This window comes from Staurois parvus, unplaced genomic scaffold, assembly GCF_062004578.1.
Source record: "Staurois parvus isolate SC_StPar_1 unplaced genomic scaffold, SC_StPar_1.0 ptg000727l, whole genome shotgun sequence".
Lineage (NCBI taxonomy): Eukaryota > Metazoa > Chordata > Amphibia > Anura > Ranidae > Staurois > Staurois parvus.
The window spans coordinates 1253295-1271599 of record NW_028318523.1 but is presented as its reverse complement, the minus strand read 5'-3'; the positions used below and the strand labels follow the sequence as shown (position 1 = coordinate 1271599).

The following is an 18305-nucleotide window of genomic DNA, read 5'->3' as shown; positions in this document are numbered from 1 at the left end:
CCTAACACCAAGAGCTAAAAAGGTGACAGTGTGGGATCTCCAGCACATCACTTGTAATTGAGAGCCTCAGCTCTGTTCCTGTGTGCTGTGTGAAGGGAGGTGTCCCTTCCAATATATGCACAGTCCAAATGTGTTTATCTGCTGCTTCTTTGCTAACAGGAAACAGGAACTTTTTATTCAAGAAGACAGAGTATAGTCATAGATGCAGCTACAAACTTATAAACACTGCCATCTACTGGTTGAAGAATATATCTCTACTGAATATTGATGTACAGTAGTTCACAGCCCATTAGCCTGCATTCACTTGTATTGGGCTGGGTCCCTTTAAACTTTGCATATTCCAGAATACATGGTGGTTGTGGTAAGTTCTTTCCCCCTGAATGGTTCAGAGTCACTGTTGCCAGGAGGAAGGGGGAGCAGGAGTGAGAAGGGATTTCACACAGCACACCCACTCTCAAACACAAGAGTCTCAGTGGCAGCAGGGAGGAGTGAAGGAGGAGAGTGGGCATAGGGAGGCACAGCCCACTCCTCCAGCTGCTCTGCCCACAGTGGTGGGAAGAGGGGGGGATTCACACAGCCAGCAGGCACCCGGCTACAGTAGCTAATGCTAATACAGTATAATACAGAACACAAAGCAGCTGCAACATTTTGTGATAGGAACAACTTGGAAATTTCCTGGGCAGAGTTTTGACTCCATGGGACTATAAGCAACCAAAGGAGTTTACACAGATGGGCAACCCACATGGAAGGAAAATATATTTTAAATATATTTTTAAAATATTCTTCCCAAATATATTGACATATATTTGAAATACTACAATTTTGGCCGTATTCATTATATATATATACACTGTATGTTGAAATGCGTTTTTTATATATTACAAAATATACAGTCAGGTCCATAAATATTGGGACATCAACACAATTCTAACATTTTTGGCTCTATACACCACCACAATGGATTTGAAATGAAACAAACAAGATGTGCTTTAACTGCAGACTGTCAGCTTTAATTTGAGGGTATTTACATCCAAATCAGGTGAACGGTGTAGGAATTACAGCAGTTTGCATATGTGCCTCCCACTTGTTAAGGGACCAAAAGTAATGGGACAATTGGCTTCTCAGCTGTTCCATGGCCAGGTGTGTGTTATTCCCTCATTATCCCAATTACAATGGACAGATAAAAGGTCCAGAGTTCATTTCAAGTGTGCTATTTGCATTTGGACAGTCTGCAGTTAAAGCACATCTTGTTTATTTCATTTCAAATCTATTGTGGTGGTGTATAGAGCCAAAAATGTTAGAATTGTGTCGATGTCCCAATATTTATGGACCTGACTGTATGAAAAATATTTTTAAAAACACATTTTCAGATATACTGTATGTCTTTAAAACATTTAATCTACATTTTTGGAATACATTTACAAATATATGTCAAAATATATGTTAAAATGTCTTTTTTATATGTTAAAAAAATCTGAAGAATATATTTAAAAAAATATATTTAAAAAAAATAGTTTTCATATATTTTGTAATATATAAAAAACACATTTGAACATACATATATATATATATATTCTGAAATATATTGATTTTAGTATTTCAAATATATGTCAATATATTTGGAAAGAATATTTTTTAAATATATTTTTCTTCCATGTGGGAATCCCCATACAGAAGTTCTGCCAGGAGCCAAACAACAGTTTGAAGCCAGAACTTTGTGTTCTGTGTATATATTTCTATCAGTTTTTGAGTTTCACTGAAGTGCACCTTCAGACTTTCACTTCAAGTGGGGGTTTGGCAACATTTGACTTTTAAACTATAATTAATTGTCTGCAGTTCACTCCAAGTAGTAGGAGCTTTAAGGATTCAGCCACTCACCAACATTGTACTTTAAGGACATTCTTGCCCATTTTTATTGAATGTCAAGTTCACAGAATGCAGTTTCACATGCAGGGGTTTGTTAGCTCTCCTCTTCCACAAAAACAAATACTTATGCCTTTTTACTGGATTTCTCTTGCTTGGGCCCCTATCAGTCCTCCAACTCTGCACACACCGTCTAGCTGCTCCGTGGTGCAGTGACACCTGTCTGCTGAGTAAAGACCTCATAGATTATTCGGGTGGGGTACTGAACCATGGTTAGCACCCATACTAGAGGGCCATGCATACCTGTACAATTGGGATGCTGCTCGGTATGAAATACTCATCCCAGTGCCCCTCAGCCTGGGTGATCCTTTTTACACCATGACATAACCATGACCAGGGCTGTGGATAAGGGGGTACCAATGGTCCTCTTCTACGGGGCCCAGACCAGCAGGCAGCTGTGTGAATCAGGTGTGTGCAGGGAGGGTGACTGGCATGGGGGGGGCAATTACTGGAAATGATCCCCTGTATGGCTCTCTATGCAGCAGCTGAAAGCTGGCTTCTTCTCCTCTCAATCCTACTGTCTTCCAGCTGCTGCAGAGAGAGCTTTACAGAGGCTTGGTTCCAGTAATTGCCCTCCCCCCCCCGGTGCACCCATCGCCTTCCCTGTGTACCATACATTTCCCCCTGCTTCCCAGGCCTCCCTGTGTGCCCCCACCCCTGCAGTGCTGCCAGCTTCCCTCCTCTCCTTACCACTGGCAGCTGCAAGCACACAATAAGATCCTTCAGGATATCAAGGGAAGGGTCTGATAAAAATGTCACATTTACCAGTCCCTTCCTTTCCTGAATGAACACAATGAGCGATCAATACTGATCACCCACTGTGTTCATTAAAACTGAATCATAGTAAACTTTTTTTTTTGGGGGGGGCTATCAGGTTGGCTGTATGAGGCCCCGTGGTTTCTAACAGCAGCCCTGACCATGACATTACTGCACTGTGTGAGTTGTAACGCTTCCACTTACATAGCCAGCAAATTGTCAGGCCTGGGTGCTGTGGACTGGGGTAAGCACAGTCTTCTGTAAGTTTTCACTTGCTACATGATAATTCAAGAAAGAGCCCAGTATCGTTGGCATATTCCACTTCTTCCTCTTCTGGTCCCCTCCTAAATCCCTATAGCAACAGCAAAAAGCAAGGGTTAAAGGGGACACTGCATGCCCATGTGTAGATGGAACAAGGGGGGCAGCAAGACATTTACCTGAATTACGGCTTGTGTTTTGACTTATGAAACTCCCACTTTTACTACATGATGAAGACCTGTTTATTACCTATTTGACCAAGAGTCCCTGCAAGACTCCTTCCCGTTCTTCTGCTGGATGTTCCCATGTCTGCAGTGGTCACCAGAAAAGGGAAAACAGGTCGTCTGAAAGTCGTCTGCCCCTCTTTCCATGATGTTCTAGAGCAAAGTTTCTCAACCGAGGTGCTATGGCATCTTGGGGGGCCATTTGGGTTCCCCTAGGGTATCGTGAGCATGACACCCAGTTTGCCCTGGATCAGAGATGGATGTAAGGAATGATGGGGGAGACTTTGTGGTAATGGGGAGACTCTGAAGTGATGATGGGACTGTGTCGTGAAGAAACTCTGATGGGGGTATTCTGATGTGATATGGGGGCACTTATGTCTCGGGGGTAGTCTGATGTGCTGACTCTGTGATAGGGGACTCTAATGGAGGGTCTCTACAATAAGGGGGGTTTGATGTGATGGGTGACTCTTACGTGAAGGGGGGACCTCTGACAGGATGGACCCTCCGATATGAAGGGAGATTCTGATGTGATGGGGGAACCTCTGATGTGATGGGAGAACCTCTGATGTGAAGGGGGGTTCTCATGTGATGGGGGTTATAATTTGAAGAAGGGGTTCTGATGTCATGGGGGGGGGCTCTAATGTGAATAGGGTTTCTAATGTGATGGGAGAACCTCTGATGTGAAGGGGGGATTCTGATGTTATGTGGGGGGGCTCTAAATTGAAGAAGGGGTTCTGATGTGATGGGGAGGCTCTAATGTGAAGGGAGGACCTCTGACAGGATAGGCCCTCTGATATGAAGGGAAATTCTGATTTAATGGGGGAACCTCTGATGTGATGGGAGAACCTCTGATGTGAGGGGGGGTTCTCATGTCATGTGAGGGGGGCAGGGGCGGACTGACCATTCAAGCACTCAGGCACTGCCTGAGGGCCCCGGGGTCAGTAGGGGCCCCATAAAATGCCCCTGGTACCTTTTATAGGCTTTTTTGGGTGTGTTTTGAGTGTGGGCAAGGACGCAGGGGCCCCATGATCCCCAATTGCCTGGGGGCCCCATGAGTTGTCAGTCCGCCCCTGGATGGGGGGTTCTAATTTGAAAAAGGGGTTCTGATGTCATGGGGGGGCTCTAATGTGAAGGGGGGTTCTGATGTCATAGGAGAACCTCTGATGTTAATGGGGGGGTTCTGATGTGATGGGGGGGCTCTAATTTGAAGAAGGGGTTCTGATGTGATGGGGGGGCTCTAAAGTGAAGGGGGGTTCTGATGTGATGGGGGCTCTAATTTGAAGAAGGGGCTCTGATGTGATGGGGAAGCTCTAATGTGAAGGGGGGTTTCTGATGTAATGGAGGGGGGCTCTAATTTGAAGAAGGGGCTCTGATGTGATCAGGGGGGGGGGGTGCTCTAATGTCAAGGCATTCTCTGATGTGATGGGAAACCTCTGATGTGAAGGGGGCTTCTGATGTGAAGTTAATTTCATCAAAGCAGTTGTGTGCATCATCCCAGGCTCAGGTGTCTTGTCACTTTATTAACCTCTTGGCGCTGACCGAACGCAAATGTGCGACCTCCTTACATCTGGGCCTAGACGCCGAGTGGCGGAACATTTGCGTTCTATTAAAAACAAACATGTGCTGAGATCGCGCGCCCTGCACGCTCCCAGCACACACGTTCGGTACTCACGGAAAGGTCCCGATCTCCTCTTTCGATCGAGACCTTTCCCGATCATGTGACCGCCGTGACAGCGAATCACAGCGGTCACATTACCCTAAAACCCCGCCCCACCTCCCGACTTCTGGAACCCTTAAAGGGCCGGGAGGCGCCGGCGTCAAGTAACATTCACAATTTGTACATTTTAGACTAAGCCCCCGGTCACATCAAGCACGACTTTGAAATTGTGCGACTTACAGTGAAGTTGCAAGATTCCAGAGTCGGGTGATCCGCCGATTTCAGGTGCAATTTGCAAGACATCTGACACAGATGTGTATGCAAATCGCACCAAAAGTAGTGCATGTACTGCTTTAGAAATCAGTGCGGCTCCGAGCAAGTCACAACCGCATAGATATGACCGCTCCAATTGCAGACAATAGGGTGCGACTTGGCATGCGATTTGCGAGTCACATGCCAAGTTGCACCAATGTGAACAGGGTGTAAGGTCCCTCAAAATTTAAAGGCAGCCAAGACAGAAACATTTCTGAATCAAGTCCAAATCCAGCCAATCTCGTTCATTTATCCCCATGGAAGTTCTCTGGAACATACATCAGAGTGAAGACGTACGCAGTGAATGCACAGCCTGTGTATCGGAGCCAAACAGTGCTGACCAGAGATGTGCAGTTTATTTTCCTGACTCCATGCAGGCTTTGGATAAATAATGGAAAGTACAATAAAGCGAAAGTTCTATCTGCTAATAATGGTTGCGGATGACACTGTTTATACGGCAGACAGGCTGCCGAGACAGAGGGGCTTTTTATTGTTTTACTCTGACTTTATTCTGTGTTCTCTGTTCTTCCTCATCTGTCAGACAGCACAATTCTACCTAAAGCCCGAGTGTCCTCTTCGGAGACAAGTTTAGCATTCACTGGGATATCTCTGCCAAAAAACTGGGATGCTAGAAACTGTACAGCAATAAATCAAATTTCCCTTTCCTCAAATCAGGTCACTGAAGGACCATGCTGATTGGCTTAAAGTGGAGCTAAACCTTCAATGAAATCCTAGGTCTACTCAGGGGCGGACTGACCATTTGGAAACTTGGGCACTGCCCGAGGGCCCGGGGTCAGTATGGGGCCCCATGAGATGCCCCTGGTACCTTTTTCATAGGCTTTTTTGAGTTTGGGCAAGGACACAGGGGCCCCATGATCCCCTATTGCCCGGGGGCCCCATGAGTTGTCAGTCTGCCCCTGGACCAGAGAGTTACAGTGAAGTCACACAATTTCAAAGTCGAGGGACATGCCGATTTCAGGTATGATTTGCAAGCAGGGGCGGACTGACAACTCATGGGGCCCCCGGGCAATAGGGGATCATGGGGCCCCTGTGTCCTTGCCCAAACTCAAAAAAGCCTATGAAAAAGGTACCAGGGGCATCTCATGGGGCCCCATACTGACCCCGGGCCCTCGGGCAGTGCCCGAGTTTCCAAATGGTCAGTCCGCCCCTGGCACTGCTGCATGCCTGTAGAAGGGATGCACCTGTTATGTATGCCAATGTTGCGTTCCTGCAATGCACAAGTTTACACAGCCTGAATGGTGCCTTCTTTTCTGGAGAATGCACATGATTTTGCATGCGTTTATGTCAGGCACAAATGTGAACCTAGCCTTAGGGCCAGTTCACACTACATGCGTTTTAGTTGCTTTTTTCTGCATCCAAAATGCACAGAAAGTAGGTGATATGGTTGTCAGTGTCATGCTAGGAAGGCTTCTACTATGAGATGGAAAAAGCAGTGTCCCTTTGTTATCTCTTTTTGGAAACATTTGGTGAACTCAAACCTTCCTCTCTACATGTGAAAGGAAGGGTCAAAAGAACAAATTCACAAATGTTTGTACAAAATAGTTAGAGGAGCTGTCCACAAGTACAGATTTGGCCCCCTGATGATCTTCTACAGATTTCATTGGGGTCTGAACCAGTTTCTTCTCACAATTTTGTCTTCCCAGGTAGCTCCTGACGCCTAGTATCCTCGGTTGCTAGAACACATGCAGCTCCTGATGCCTGGTGTCTTCATTTGCTAAGATGCAGGTGGTTCCTAATGTCTACCCTCTAATGTTGCTGGGACGCAGGTTGCTTTTGACACCTGGCATCTTTGATTGCTAGGAGCTCCTGCTGCCTGGTGTCCTCAGTTGCTAGGACTCAGGTAGCTCCAGATGCTAGCTTCCAAATTTACTAGAATGCAGGTGTCTCCTGATGCCTAGCCTCCTCAGTTGCTAGGATGTTGGGAGCTCTGGATGCCTAGCCTCCACAGTTGCTTGGATGCAGAAGGGTCTGACACCTAGCATTCTTGGTTGATAGTAGGCAAGCAGCTCTTGACACTTAGTGCCCTTGGTTGCCAGGATACAAGGGGCTAATGATGCCTAGCTTCCTCAGTTACTAGGACGCAGGTGACTCCTGAAGCCTAACATCTTTGAATCCTCAGTTGCTAGGATGCAGACGGCTCTTAGTATTCTCTGTTGCTAGGATGCAGGCAGTGCCTTCTACCTAATGTCTTTGGTTGCTAAGATGCAGATGGCTCCTGATGCTAGCTTTTTCAGTTACTATGATGCTGGGAGCTCCTGATCTGCTGGCTGCCTAGTGTCCTCACTTGCTAGAGTGGCACCTGCCGCTTAATGTCCTTGGTACTCAGGACCAATAGTGTACATTTACTGCTGTACTCAACTAAACATTCCGTCAGATATTTACATTTATACAATTTGAATAAGAAAGAAAGAAAAGAAAGGAGAGAAACAGGAGACAGAGAGAAAGAAAGAAAGAGAGGCGTATAGAAAGAAAGAAGGAAGGAAAGATGGAAAGAAGGAAAGAGCGAAACAGGAGACAGAGAGTGAGAAAGAAAGAGAGAGGCGTGAAGGAGGGAAAGGAGAAAGAGATAGAGAGGGAGGGAGGGAGGGGAAGAGAGGGAGGGAGGGAGAGAGAGAGGGGGGAGAGGGAGGGAGAGAGAGGGAAAAAGGAGAAACAGGAGGCAGAGAGTGAGAAAGAAAGAGAGGCATATAGAAAGAAAGAAGGAAGGAGGGAAAGAAAGAAAGAGAGAGAGAGAAAGAGAGAGAGAGAAGGAAGGAAGGAGGGAAACAAGAGACATAGAGAGAGAAAGAAAAAGAGATCTATACAAGGAGGGGAAGAAAGAGAGGAGGGAAAGAGAGAGAAAGAAAGAAAGAAAGAAAGAAAGAAAGAAAGAAAGAAAGAAAGAAAGAAAGAAAGAAAGGAAAGAAGAAAGAAGGAGGGAAAGAAATAAAGAGAGAGAGAGAGAGAGAGAGAGAGAGAGGGGGGGGGGAGAGAGAGAGAGAAGGAAGGAAGGAAGGAAGGAAGGAAGGAAGGAAGGAGGGAAACAAGAGACATAGAGAGAGAAAGAAAAAGAGATGTATAGAAGGAGGGGAAGAAAGAGAGAAGGAGGGAAAGAAAGAAAGAAAGGAAAGAAAGAAAGAAAGAAGGAGGGAAAGAAAGAAAGAAAGAAAGAAAGAAAGAAAGAAAGAATAGAAAGAAAGAAGGAGAGAAGGAGGGAAAGAAAGAAAGAAAGAAAGAAAGAGAAAAGAAAGAAAGAAAGAAAGAAGGAGAGAAGGAGGGAAAGAAAGAGAGAAAGAAAGAGAAAGAAAGAAAGAAAGAAAGGGCGCTGAAGGAGATGAAGGAGGGGGCCGCTGGAGAAGATGAGGGGGGCTTCTGGAGGAGATGAAGGAGGGGGGCGCTGGAGGAGATGAAGGAGGGGGGTGCTGGAGGAAATGAGGGAGGGGGCCACTGAAGAGGATGAGGAGGGGGCCGCTGGAGGAGATGAGAGAGGAGGGGCAGCCGCAGGGGAGCATACAGGAGCTTACTGCATGCAGGAGATTGATAGGAGAGCCAGCTGGGTGGCACATAGAGGAACCGAGAAATGCACAGTCCTCTATGTGCTGCCTCTCCTATCCAGGCGGCCCAGCCCACTGGGCAAATGCCCGGTGTGCCCTATGACCAGTCCGGGCCTGGCTGCAGCACACAAATGTGAACCTAGTCTTAGTTTGCATTCATACGTTAGTGTTTCATGAATTTTGCGCGTTTACAAAACTAGCAAATAACAGGCTGTCCCGCTTGCATTGTCAATCATTCTTAATGGCACCCCAAATAAAGCAAAAAGACAAGCGCTTGTTGCATGAAAAACATGCATGTCAAATGCGGTTAAAAAAATGCATGAGGGCCGGTCCACACTATAGAAATGCATTCCAGATGTGTTTTTGCATTTTATGCGTTTTTAGTGTGTTTGGTGCGTTTTTGACACGTTCCAGTGCGTTTTTTATACATTCTAGTTAATTTTTCCCCTTTCTTTTTCTTCAATTTAACCATTAGCCGCCCGGCCAATGGCCGTTTGGCGGCTTCAGAAGTGTCTCTGCACTCCGGGTGCAAGCCATTTGGCGTGCTCCCGCACATGCACCGTTTGCGCTAATGCAGAGCGGCGCAGCAGTGCGATCTGTCACCGGCCGTGCACCTCGGACACGGCCGATGACAGATCCGAGTACCGGCTCCCGTTGCTGGTACCATGTGACCTGCTGTGACCAATCACAGCAGGTCACATGACAGTTGTATACAGTGGATGGCTTTATTCATGATGCCATCCATTGTATACTAGTGCCTAGCTGTGAATGGTCACAGCTAATCACATGCACATGTCATGTGATTAGCTGTGACCAAATCACAGCCAAGCACAAAAAAAAAAAAAAAAAGTTGAATGGATTGATGTCATTCAGGTAAATGCTTGCTTATAGCAAAGTAATTCTTTGCTATAAGCAAATTGTGTAAAAAAAATAAAAATAAAAAAATACTGATCACTTCCCCAAAGTAGTACAATGTTACTATGGTAACATTGTACTACTTTGGTCATAGTAAAATATGAAAAAAAAATCTTAAAAAAAATCTTAAAAATGTAATAAAAAATTAAATATAATAAAAACATTAAAAAAAAAATATATATATATATATATTTTTTTCATACTGTCACCAGTCAGTGTCCCTGTTCACCGCCATGCCAGTTATATGATGACGCTGTACTGCACTGGTGACAGTATGTAAAAGAAAAAATAGTGAAAATAATTTTTTTAATTTTTTCATTTTCCGAAAAATTATGACAAAAAAATACAACTTCAAAAAACTCGCCATGCCTCTTATGAAGTACGTCGGACTGTCTACTCTGCAAAAAGGGGTCATTTGGGGGATATCTGTACTGTTCTGACATTCTTGGACCTCAAGAAATTAGATTGGCTGTCAGTACTTCAGGATTGATCAATATTCAGATCTATACCATAGTTTGTGAACTCTATAACTTTCCTACAAACTAAATAATAAATACTAATTTGGGTTATTTTCACCAAAGACATGTAGCAGAATACATCTCGGCCTAAATTTATGAAGAACAATTATTTATTTGTAAACTTTTATAACAGAAACAAAGAAAAATGTGGTTTTTTTTCAAAATTATTGGTCTTTTTTTGTTAATTTAGCAAAAAATAAAAACCCCAGCGGTGATTAAATACCACCAAAAGAAAGCTCCAGTTGTGTGAAGAAAATGATAAAATTTTAGTTTGGGTACAATGTTGTATGACCGCGCAATTGTCATTCAAAGTGTGAGAGCGCTGAAACCTGAAAAATGGCCTGGGCAGGAAGGGGTAAAATTGCACGGTATTGAAACGGTTAAATAGGGACATGTGCGTTCTATGCATTTTATGTGCGTTTTGGTGCGTTTCAGTGCATTTTTGATGCACTTTACCTCGTTCCAGTACAGTTCTGTGCAGAAAAATGCAACCTGTTCTACTTTTTTTTCTGCAACCGGAACGCACTGGAACTGCAATCACTGATGTGCACTATGACATTGACGACCATATCACCTACTTTCTGTGCATTTTGGATGCAGAAAAAAAGCAACTGAAGCGCATGCAGTGTGAACTGGCCCTGAAGCTTTACACTCACAAGGGTTAATGAGCTACTCTGCTGTGTTTGTTGTTTGTAGGACAACCTATTGAAATCAATGGATAACCGTATGCTTAGGGTGCCGAAAAATGCACAAAAATTCAGTGCGATTTTGTACACATTCTCAAAACGCTAAGGCCTCATGTACATGAGTGAAAAAAGTACATTTCAAAGTGTTTTTTGTTTATGGATCTCAATGCATGTGTATTGTTTTCGGAGGATGGGCACATAGCTGCGTAAACGTGCTGCGCTCAGATTCATAACCAAAAATTTTAAAAAACCTGCGCCTGAGGACATGCGTTTTACACTCTTACATGTGTAAATGCACATATATGTGTAGGGCCAGTTCACAACTCAAAAACGCACTCCGGACGTGTTCCAGGTGCGTTTTTACTTACAGTTCACACCACACACTGTTCCGTTTTTGATACGTTTTGCTGTGCTACAATACAGTTTGTGCAGAAAAATGCAGCATGTTCTACTTTTTATGTGTACCAGAACTGCACTGGTGTGAACTAGGGCCATTGGAATACATGGAAAACACTGCATATATTTTTGATGCAGAAATAAAAGGCACCGGACTGCATCTGGTGTGAACTGACCCGTATACTAGATGGAAAAAGTTCATTCAGGTATTGAAAAAAGCACGTGTGCATGTAGCCTACATGTAAAGGAGCCTCCGCGTGTTGTTGGGTATTCATGCGTGTTATAACATGTCACAGTGTACCAGTCATTTCTCTAAGGGCCGGCTCACACCACAGAAATGCAGTCCAGGTGTGCCTGTTTTTGATAGATTTTTAGCACATTCCAGTGCATTTTTTATGCATTTTCAACGCGTTCAAGTGCATTTTTGATGCATTCTGGTTCATTTTTCCCCTCTCTTTTTCTTCAATTTAAATAGGGACATGTGCATTCCAGTGCATTTTTGGTGCGTTTTACCGCATTCCAGTACAGTTCTGTGCAGAAAAAATGCATCCTGTTCTACTTTTTTTTCTGCAACCGGAACGCACTGGAGCTGCAAGCACTGATGTGGACTATGACACTGACAACCATATCACCTACTTTCTGTGCGTTTTGGATGCAGAAAAAAAGCAACTGAAACGCATGCAGTGTGAACTGGTCCTAAGGCTAGGTTCACATTTGTGCATGACATGAACGCATGCGAAATCATGTGCATTCTCCAGAAACGCAGGCACGCGGTGCGCCATTCAGGCTGTGTAAACTTGTGCATTGCAGAAACGCAACATTTGCATACATAACAGGTGCATCCCTTCTACAGGCATGCAGCGGTGCCAGGGGCGGACTGACCATTTGGAAACTCGGGCACTGCCTGAGGGCCCGGGGTCAGTAGGGGGCCCCATGAGATACCCCTGGTACCTTTTTCATAGGCTTTTTTGAGTTTGGGCAAGGACACAGGGGCCCCATGATCCCCTATTGCCCGGGGGCCCCATGAGTTGTCAGTCCGCCCCTGCTTGGCTTGCAAATCACACCTGAAATCAGCATGTCCCTCGACTTTGAAATTGTGTGACTGCACTGTAACTCTCTGGTCCAGGGGCAGACTGACAACTCATGGGGCCCCCGGGCAATAGGGGATCATGGGGCCCCTGTGTCCTTGCCCAAACTCAAAAAAGCCTATGAAAAAGGTACCAGGGGCATCTCATGGGGCCCCCTACTGACCCCGGGCCCTCGGGCAGTGCCCGAGTTTCCAAATGGTCAGTCCGCCCCTGGACCGGGGTGTAAGTCGCACAATTTTGAAGTCGACCTTGATCAGGGGGGTCAATAGGAGTCAATGCAAGTCGCAATGAAATTGGAAGCCAGTAGTGCAGGAAGTATTTTTGAGTGTCGCTCCTTCGAATCGCTCTGATTAGGACAGTGCCATAGGAACATTTAGATGCACCTTCAGGTGCGATTTCCAAATGTCTTGTCACACCTGAAGTCGCATTGGTGTCAGTCTCTGGTGATGACATCACTCCTCTATGACATCACAATTTTTAACACTTTTTTTCTATGTATAAAATGCGAGCACTCAGCATGCTGCCTGTTGTTGGGGATATAATGGGCGATCCCAGAGTAGGAGATCGGAGCGGACAGCCACCATCGATCTGTCATCGATCCGTCAGTGCCCTCACCTGCCTGGCACCGATCACACAAGGTGCTGGCCAAGGATTTTACAATCGTCCAATCAGCAGCCGGCTCCGTCCGTCCCGGGCCAATCAGCGTGCGCCCCCCGGAACTAGAGGCGGAGGAAGCAGCTGCAGGCTGAGAGTTGTTGAGCGATCCGCAGAGCCGTAGCTGGACGATCCGGGGCCCCTTCAGTGTGCAATCCAGGGGCCCCTTCCCTGTCACCTGACATGGCCTCCAGACTGTCCCAGTCCCACCTGAAGCTGGAGGCGGAGATTGAGCGCTGCAGGGCGGAGAGCCAATGGGAGAAGAGCCTGAGTCTGAGCCGGCAACTGGCCCCCAGGAGCCCCGACTGCACCGGTAAGTCCCCCCCACCGGACAACACCCCCCCCCCCCCCGCCCTGATCACCCCCATCACTGGCAGGCAGCGGAGGGCTGGGCTCAAGGTGAGCTGCACCCTGCAGGTAGGTGACCCGGCACCACTGAGAGCACGGGGGTCTGCACTCATCTGGGGGCCCCGGGGGCCCCGACCTGATCACAGGTGGCTCGGCTGGTGAGTCACATACAGACTTCCTGAGAATGGTTGGTGGCGGCTCTCCGGGGCTGATCTGTGTCTGCATTTCCTGCACTGACACCACTGACACCCAACCAGTGTGACATGGGGGGGGAGGGGGACAGAAACGGGATCGTGTGCACAACACACTTCATGACCTTTTCTTCACATCAGAGTCCCCCCCCCTTTAAATCAGAGCCCCCCCCTTTACATCAGAGTCCCCCCCCCCTTTTACATCAGAGTCCCCCCCTACATCAGAGTCCCCTCTTCATGTCACAGCCCCTCCACCCCATCGTGGCAGAGTCGTCACATAACATCAGCGTCCTTCCATCATATCACAGTCTCTCTTCATCTCAGAGATCCCCCCATCACATCAGAGTCCCCTCTTTGCATCAGAGTCCCTCATCACGTCAGAGCTCCCCTTAAAATCAGAATTCCCTTGTTATGTCAGAGCTCCTCCCATCACAGCAGATTCTGCACTTCATGTTAGATTCCCCCTTTACATCAGTGCCCCTCATCACGTTAGACTTCCCCCATCACATCATAGTCCCCCTGTCGTGTCAAAGTGCTCCTTCACTTCAGAGGTCCCCCCATCACGACAGAGTCCCTTCATCACATCAAAGTCCCCCTTATCACATCAGAGTCCCCTCATCGTATCAAAGTCCCCTTTTCATGTCAAAGTCCTTCTTCACTTCAGAGTCCCCCCCCATCACATCAGGGTCCCCCCTTTACATCAGTGGTCCCCACCACATCAGAGTCTCTCTGTCATGTCAGAGTTCCCCCATCACAGAAGAACCCCTCATCACATCAGAGTCCTCCATCAGGTCAGAGTCACCCTTACACACCTGGGGTCCCCTATACATGATCTTCTCCCATCACATCAGGGTCTGCCATCATCCCAGTCCCCCCATCACAGAGTCTTCCATTCAGACAGTTCCCTCTGCACGTCGGAGCCCCACCTTTTGGCTCAGGCAGTGGGTGTGAGGTAGAGGAGGTCTGCAGGAGGTGAACTTCCATCTTCTCCTGAATGCTGTGGGCTCCCCGTCTGAGGTCCCCTGGGGTGCCGCGATCACATGACCCAACCTGCCCCGGATCAGAGTTCTGCGTTGTCATTAGGCAGTTGAGCTGGATGCCTCGTCCACACCACGGCAACTTACAGCGCTGATCCGGGGCAGACTGGGTCATGTGATCACGGCACCCCAGGGGACCTCAGACGGGGAGTCCACACCACGGCAACTTACAGCGCTGATCCGGGGCAGACTGGGTCATGTGATCACGGCACCCCAGGGGACCTCAGACGGGGAGCCCACACCACGGCAACTTACAGCGCTGATCTGGGGCAGACTGGGTCATGTGATCGTGTCACCCCAGGGGACCTCAGACGGGGCGCCCACACCACGGCAACTTACAGCGCTGATCCGGGGCAGACTGGGTCATGTGATCACGGCACCCCAGGGGACCTCAGACGGGGAGCCCACACCATGGCAACTTACAGCGCTGATCTGGGGCAGACTGGGTCATGTGATCACGGCACCCCAGGGGACCTCAGACGGGGAGCCCACACCATGGCAACTTTTAGTGCTGATCCGGGGCAGACTGGGTCATGTGATCGTGTCACCCCAGGGGACCTCAGACGGGGAGCCCACACCACGGCAACTTACAGCGCTGATCCGGGGCAGACTGGGTCATGTGATCGCGGCACCCCAGGGGACATCAGACGGCAACCCTGCGGCACCCGCTATAAAATTTCTGATGTAGTTTAAACAAGTCTAAGGTCCAGTTCAGCCAATCCAATGTGTGTGATTTTTTATTCTCTGGCAGTTCCCATAGCCCTGTGTCCCCAGCCGCCAGTAGAAATCATGGGGCCCTCTACAGCCTACCTGACCCCTGATAGAGGGGTACTGGCAGGCCTCCTGGCCCAGACCACAAAACAGTCAGTGGGCCCTGTCTGTGTATTCTGCTTCCTAGGGAAAACTTCAAAAAGTCCCACTCTCAGCTAGTCCCACTACCCGGGGGATGGAGTTCCACCTTCTGCTCTAACAGTAAAGAACCCTTTCCGCAATCTAAGGCTGAACCTCCTTTCTTCTGACCTCACTGCCCTTGCACCCAAATGCTGCCACTTGCAGTGTAGGTAGAATGAAGAATTAAACGTCCAAGAGGCGCTGGCAGTTTGATGTGAGATCATACAAAGCAGTGACAGGACAAAACATTTCCGAGAGCCTGCTGGCTCAGGTGAGGCTCACAACAGGCAGGGATTTCCTCCAGAGGGTACCCAGCAGGTTACCGATGAAAGGAAAAAGACCTTCACTGAGGAAGGAGCACCAGAGCAACCGACACCAGTCCATGTTCTGTTATTGGCTTACATAAATAAAAATAGGCAGCACAGTGGCGATCACTTCCGCCTGGCAGTACTCGGGTTGTTGGTTCGAATCCCAACCACGGCACCACCTGCCTGGAGTTTGCATGTTCTCCCTGTGCCTGCGTGGGTTTCCTCCCACACTCCAAAGACATGCTGGTAGGTTAATTGGCTCCTGTCTAAATTGTCCCTAGTATGTGTATGTATGAATGTGAGTTAGGGACCTTAGATTGTACGCCCCTTGAGGGTTAGGGACTGATGTGAATGTACAATATATATGTAAAGCGCTGCGTAAATTGATGGCGTTATATAAGTACCTGAAATAAACAGCCAACACATTTCGGGAGCCAGAAGCTTCTCCCCTTCATCAGGGCTTCAATTAACCACTTCCCATCCTTAGCCCATTTATAAAGTGAGGGGGCAATCCTGAGATCATGGTTCAGATTACAGCCATAATCATAGTATCTTTTTTTTGGTGATTCCCTATAAAGTAATGCCCCTTTCACGCGGGCGTTCCGTTTTTTTCATCAGTTCAATCACGTTTTTTTTTAAGAAAAGACAGATCAGTTCAGATCAGTTTTTTTGTTCATTTTTTATCTGTTTACATCCATTTTTCATCCGTTTTCGTCTGTTTACATCCATTTTCATCCGTTTACATCCATTTTTGTCTGTTTACATCCATTTTTATCAGTTTTCGTCCATTTACATTCATTTTCATCCATTTACATCCAATTGTCATCCGTCTTTCATCTGTTTACATCCATTTGCATCTGTTTACATCCATTTTTCATCCGTTTCTCATCCGTTTACATCCATTTTCGTCCATTTACATCCATTTTCATCCGTTTTCATCCGTTTACATCCATTGTTGTCCTTTTACATCCATTTTCATCCGTTTACATCCATTTTTCATCTGTCTTTCGTCTGTTTATATCCATTTTCATCTGTTTACATCCATTTTTCATCTGTTTTTGTCCGTTTACATCCATTTTAATCCGTTTACATCCATTTTTCATCCGTTTCTCATCCGTTTACATCCCTTTTCATCCATTTACATCCATTTTTCATTTGTTTTCTTCCATTTACATCCATTTAAATCCATTTTTCATTCGTTTTCATCTGTTTACATCCGTTTTTCGACTGTTCCGTTTTTTTAACGGAAGAAAAATAGGGTTTTCTTTTGTTCGCAAAAAAAATGAAGCAGACATTAATGGAAGTAAACAGATGATCATCCGTTTACATCTGCTAGTCCATAGAAATACATGGGTGTCCATTTTTCATCCGCAGACAGACAGATGAAAAACGGACATACGGAACGCCGTTGGAAAGGGGCCTAAAAGTAATCCTAACGGCTGTACAGCTGCTGGATATCTTTTACAGCAGCTGCCCTTCCCCCGCAGGTGTTATTATTTATTTTCTTTATTTTTTTACATTGTATCTTTAATTTTAGTTTTTTTTTTTGGATCAACTTTATTGCTATAGCATAAGGGATGGCATGGTAGCATGGGCAGTGACAGGTCCTCTTTATGGAGAGATCTGTGGTCTATGAGACCCCCAGATCCTGTGGCCTTCAATGCAACAGACCAAACCAAGATCCGTTTGATCACAAGCAGGTAACGTGGTAATGGTTTTGTTTATGGAAACCGAAATCAGAAGTGACAAAATCCTCGTTGCTTCCGGTTTCTGGTGTCACACAACAGGAGGAACAACATTCTGTGTCCGAGAAAGTGGACGCCGCCAGGATTTCTTTTTGCTGGATTTCTTTTACAGCGGCTGCCCTTCCCCCGCAGGTGCCTTTAGCGGACTCTGCTGCCCGATCCAGGAGCCCGGTAAGGATGCGTTACCTGCTTGTGATCAAACGGATCTTGGTTTGGTCCGATGTATTGGAGGTCAGAGGGTCTCATAGACCACAGATCTCGCCATAAAGAGAACCTGTCACTGTCCAATTCTATCATGCCATCCCTTATGCTAGCAATAAAGTTGACAAAAAAAAAAAAATTTGCCCACTCTTCCTTGCAAAAACACTCCAAATCTGTCAGATTGTGAGGGCATCTCCTGTGCACAGCCCTCTTCAGATCACCCCACAGATTTTCCATCGGATTCAGGTCTGGGCTCTGGCTGGGCCATTCCAAAACTTTCATCTTCTTCTGGTGAAGCCATTCCTTTGTTGATTTGGATGTATGCTTTGGGTGGTTGTCATGCTGAAAGATGAAGTGCCTCTCCCATGTTCAGCTTTCTAGCAGAAGCCTGAAGGTTTTGTGCCAATATTGACTGGTATATGGAACTGTTCATATTTCCCTCTACCTTGACTAAGGCCCCAGTTCCAGCTGAAGAAAAACAACCCCAAAGCATGATGCTGCCACCACCATGCTTCACGGTGGGTATGGTGTTCTTTTGGTGATGTGCAGTGTTGTTTTTGCGCCAAACATATCTTTTGGAATTATGGCCATAAGGTTCAACCTTGGTTCCATCAGACCATAACACATTTTCCCACATGCTTTT

The 18305-nt window shown here is 46.6% G+C and overlaps 1 protein-coding gene across 1 annotated transcript in view; it reads left to right on the top strand.

Annotated features, from left to right (window-relative positions):
• Nucleotides 1-13031: 13031 nt before the first annotated feature.
• The window catches only part of TTC7A (tetratricopeptide repeat domain 7A), a 592416-nt gene continuing 587142 nt past the window's right edge, over nucleotides 13032-18305 (top strand). The window contains exon 1 of the mRNA XM_089653910.1: nucleotides 13032-13254. Coding sequence (XP_089510036.1) covers nucleotides 13125-13254 — 130 coding nt within the window. The 5' untranslated portion in view covers nucleotides 13032-13124. The remainder of the gene's footprint in view (nucleotides 13255-18305) is intronic.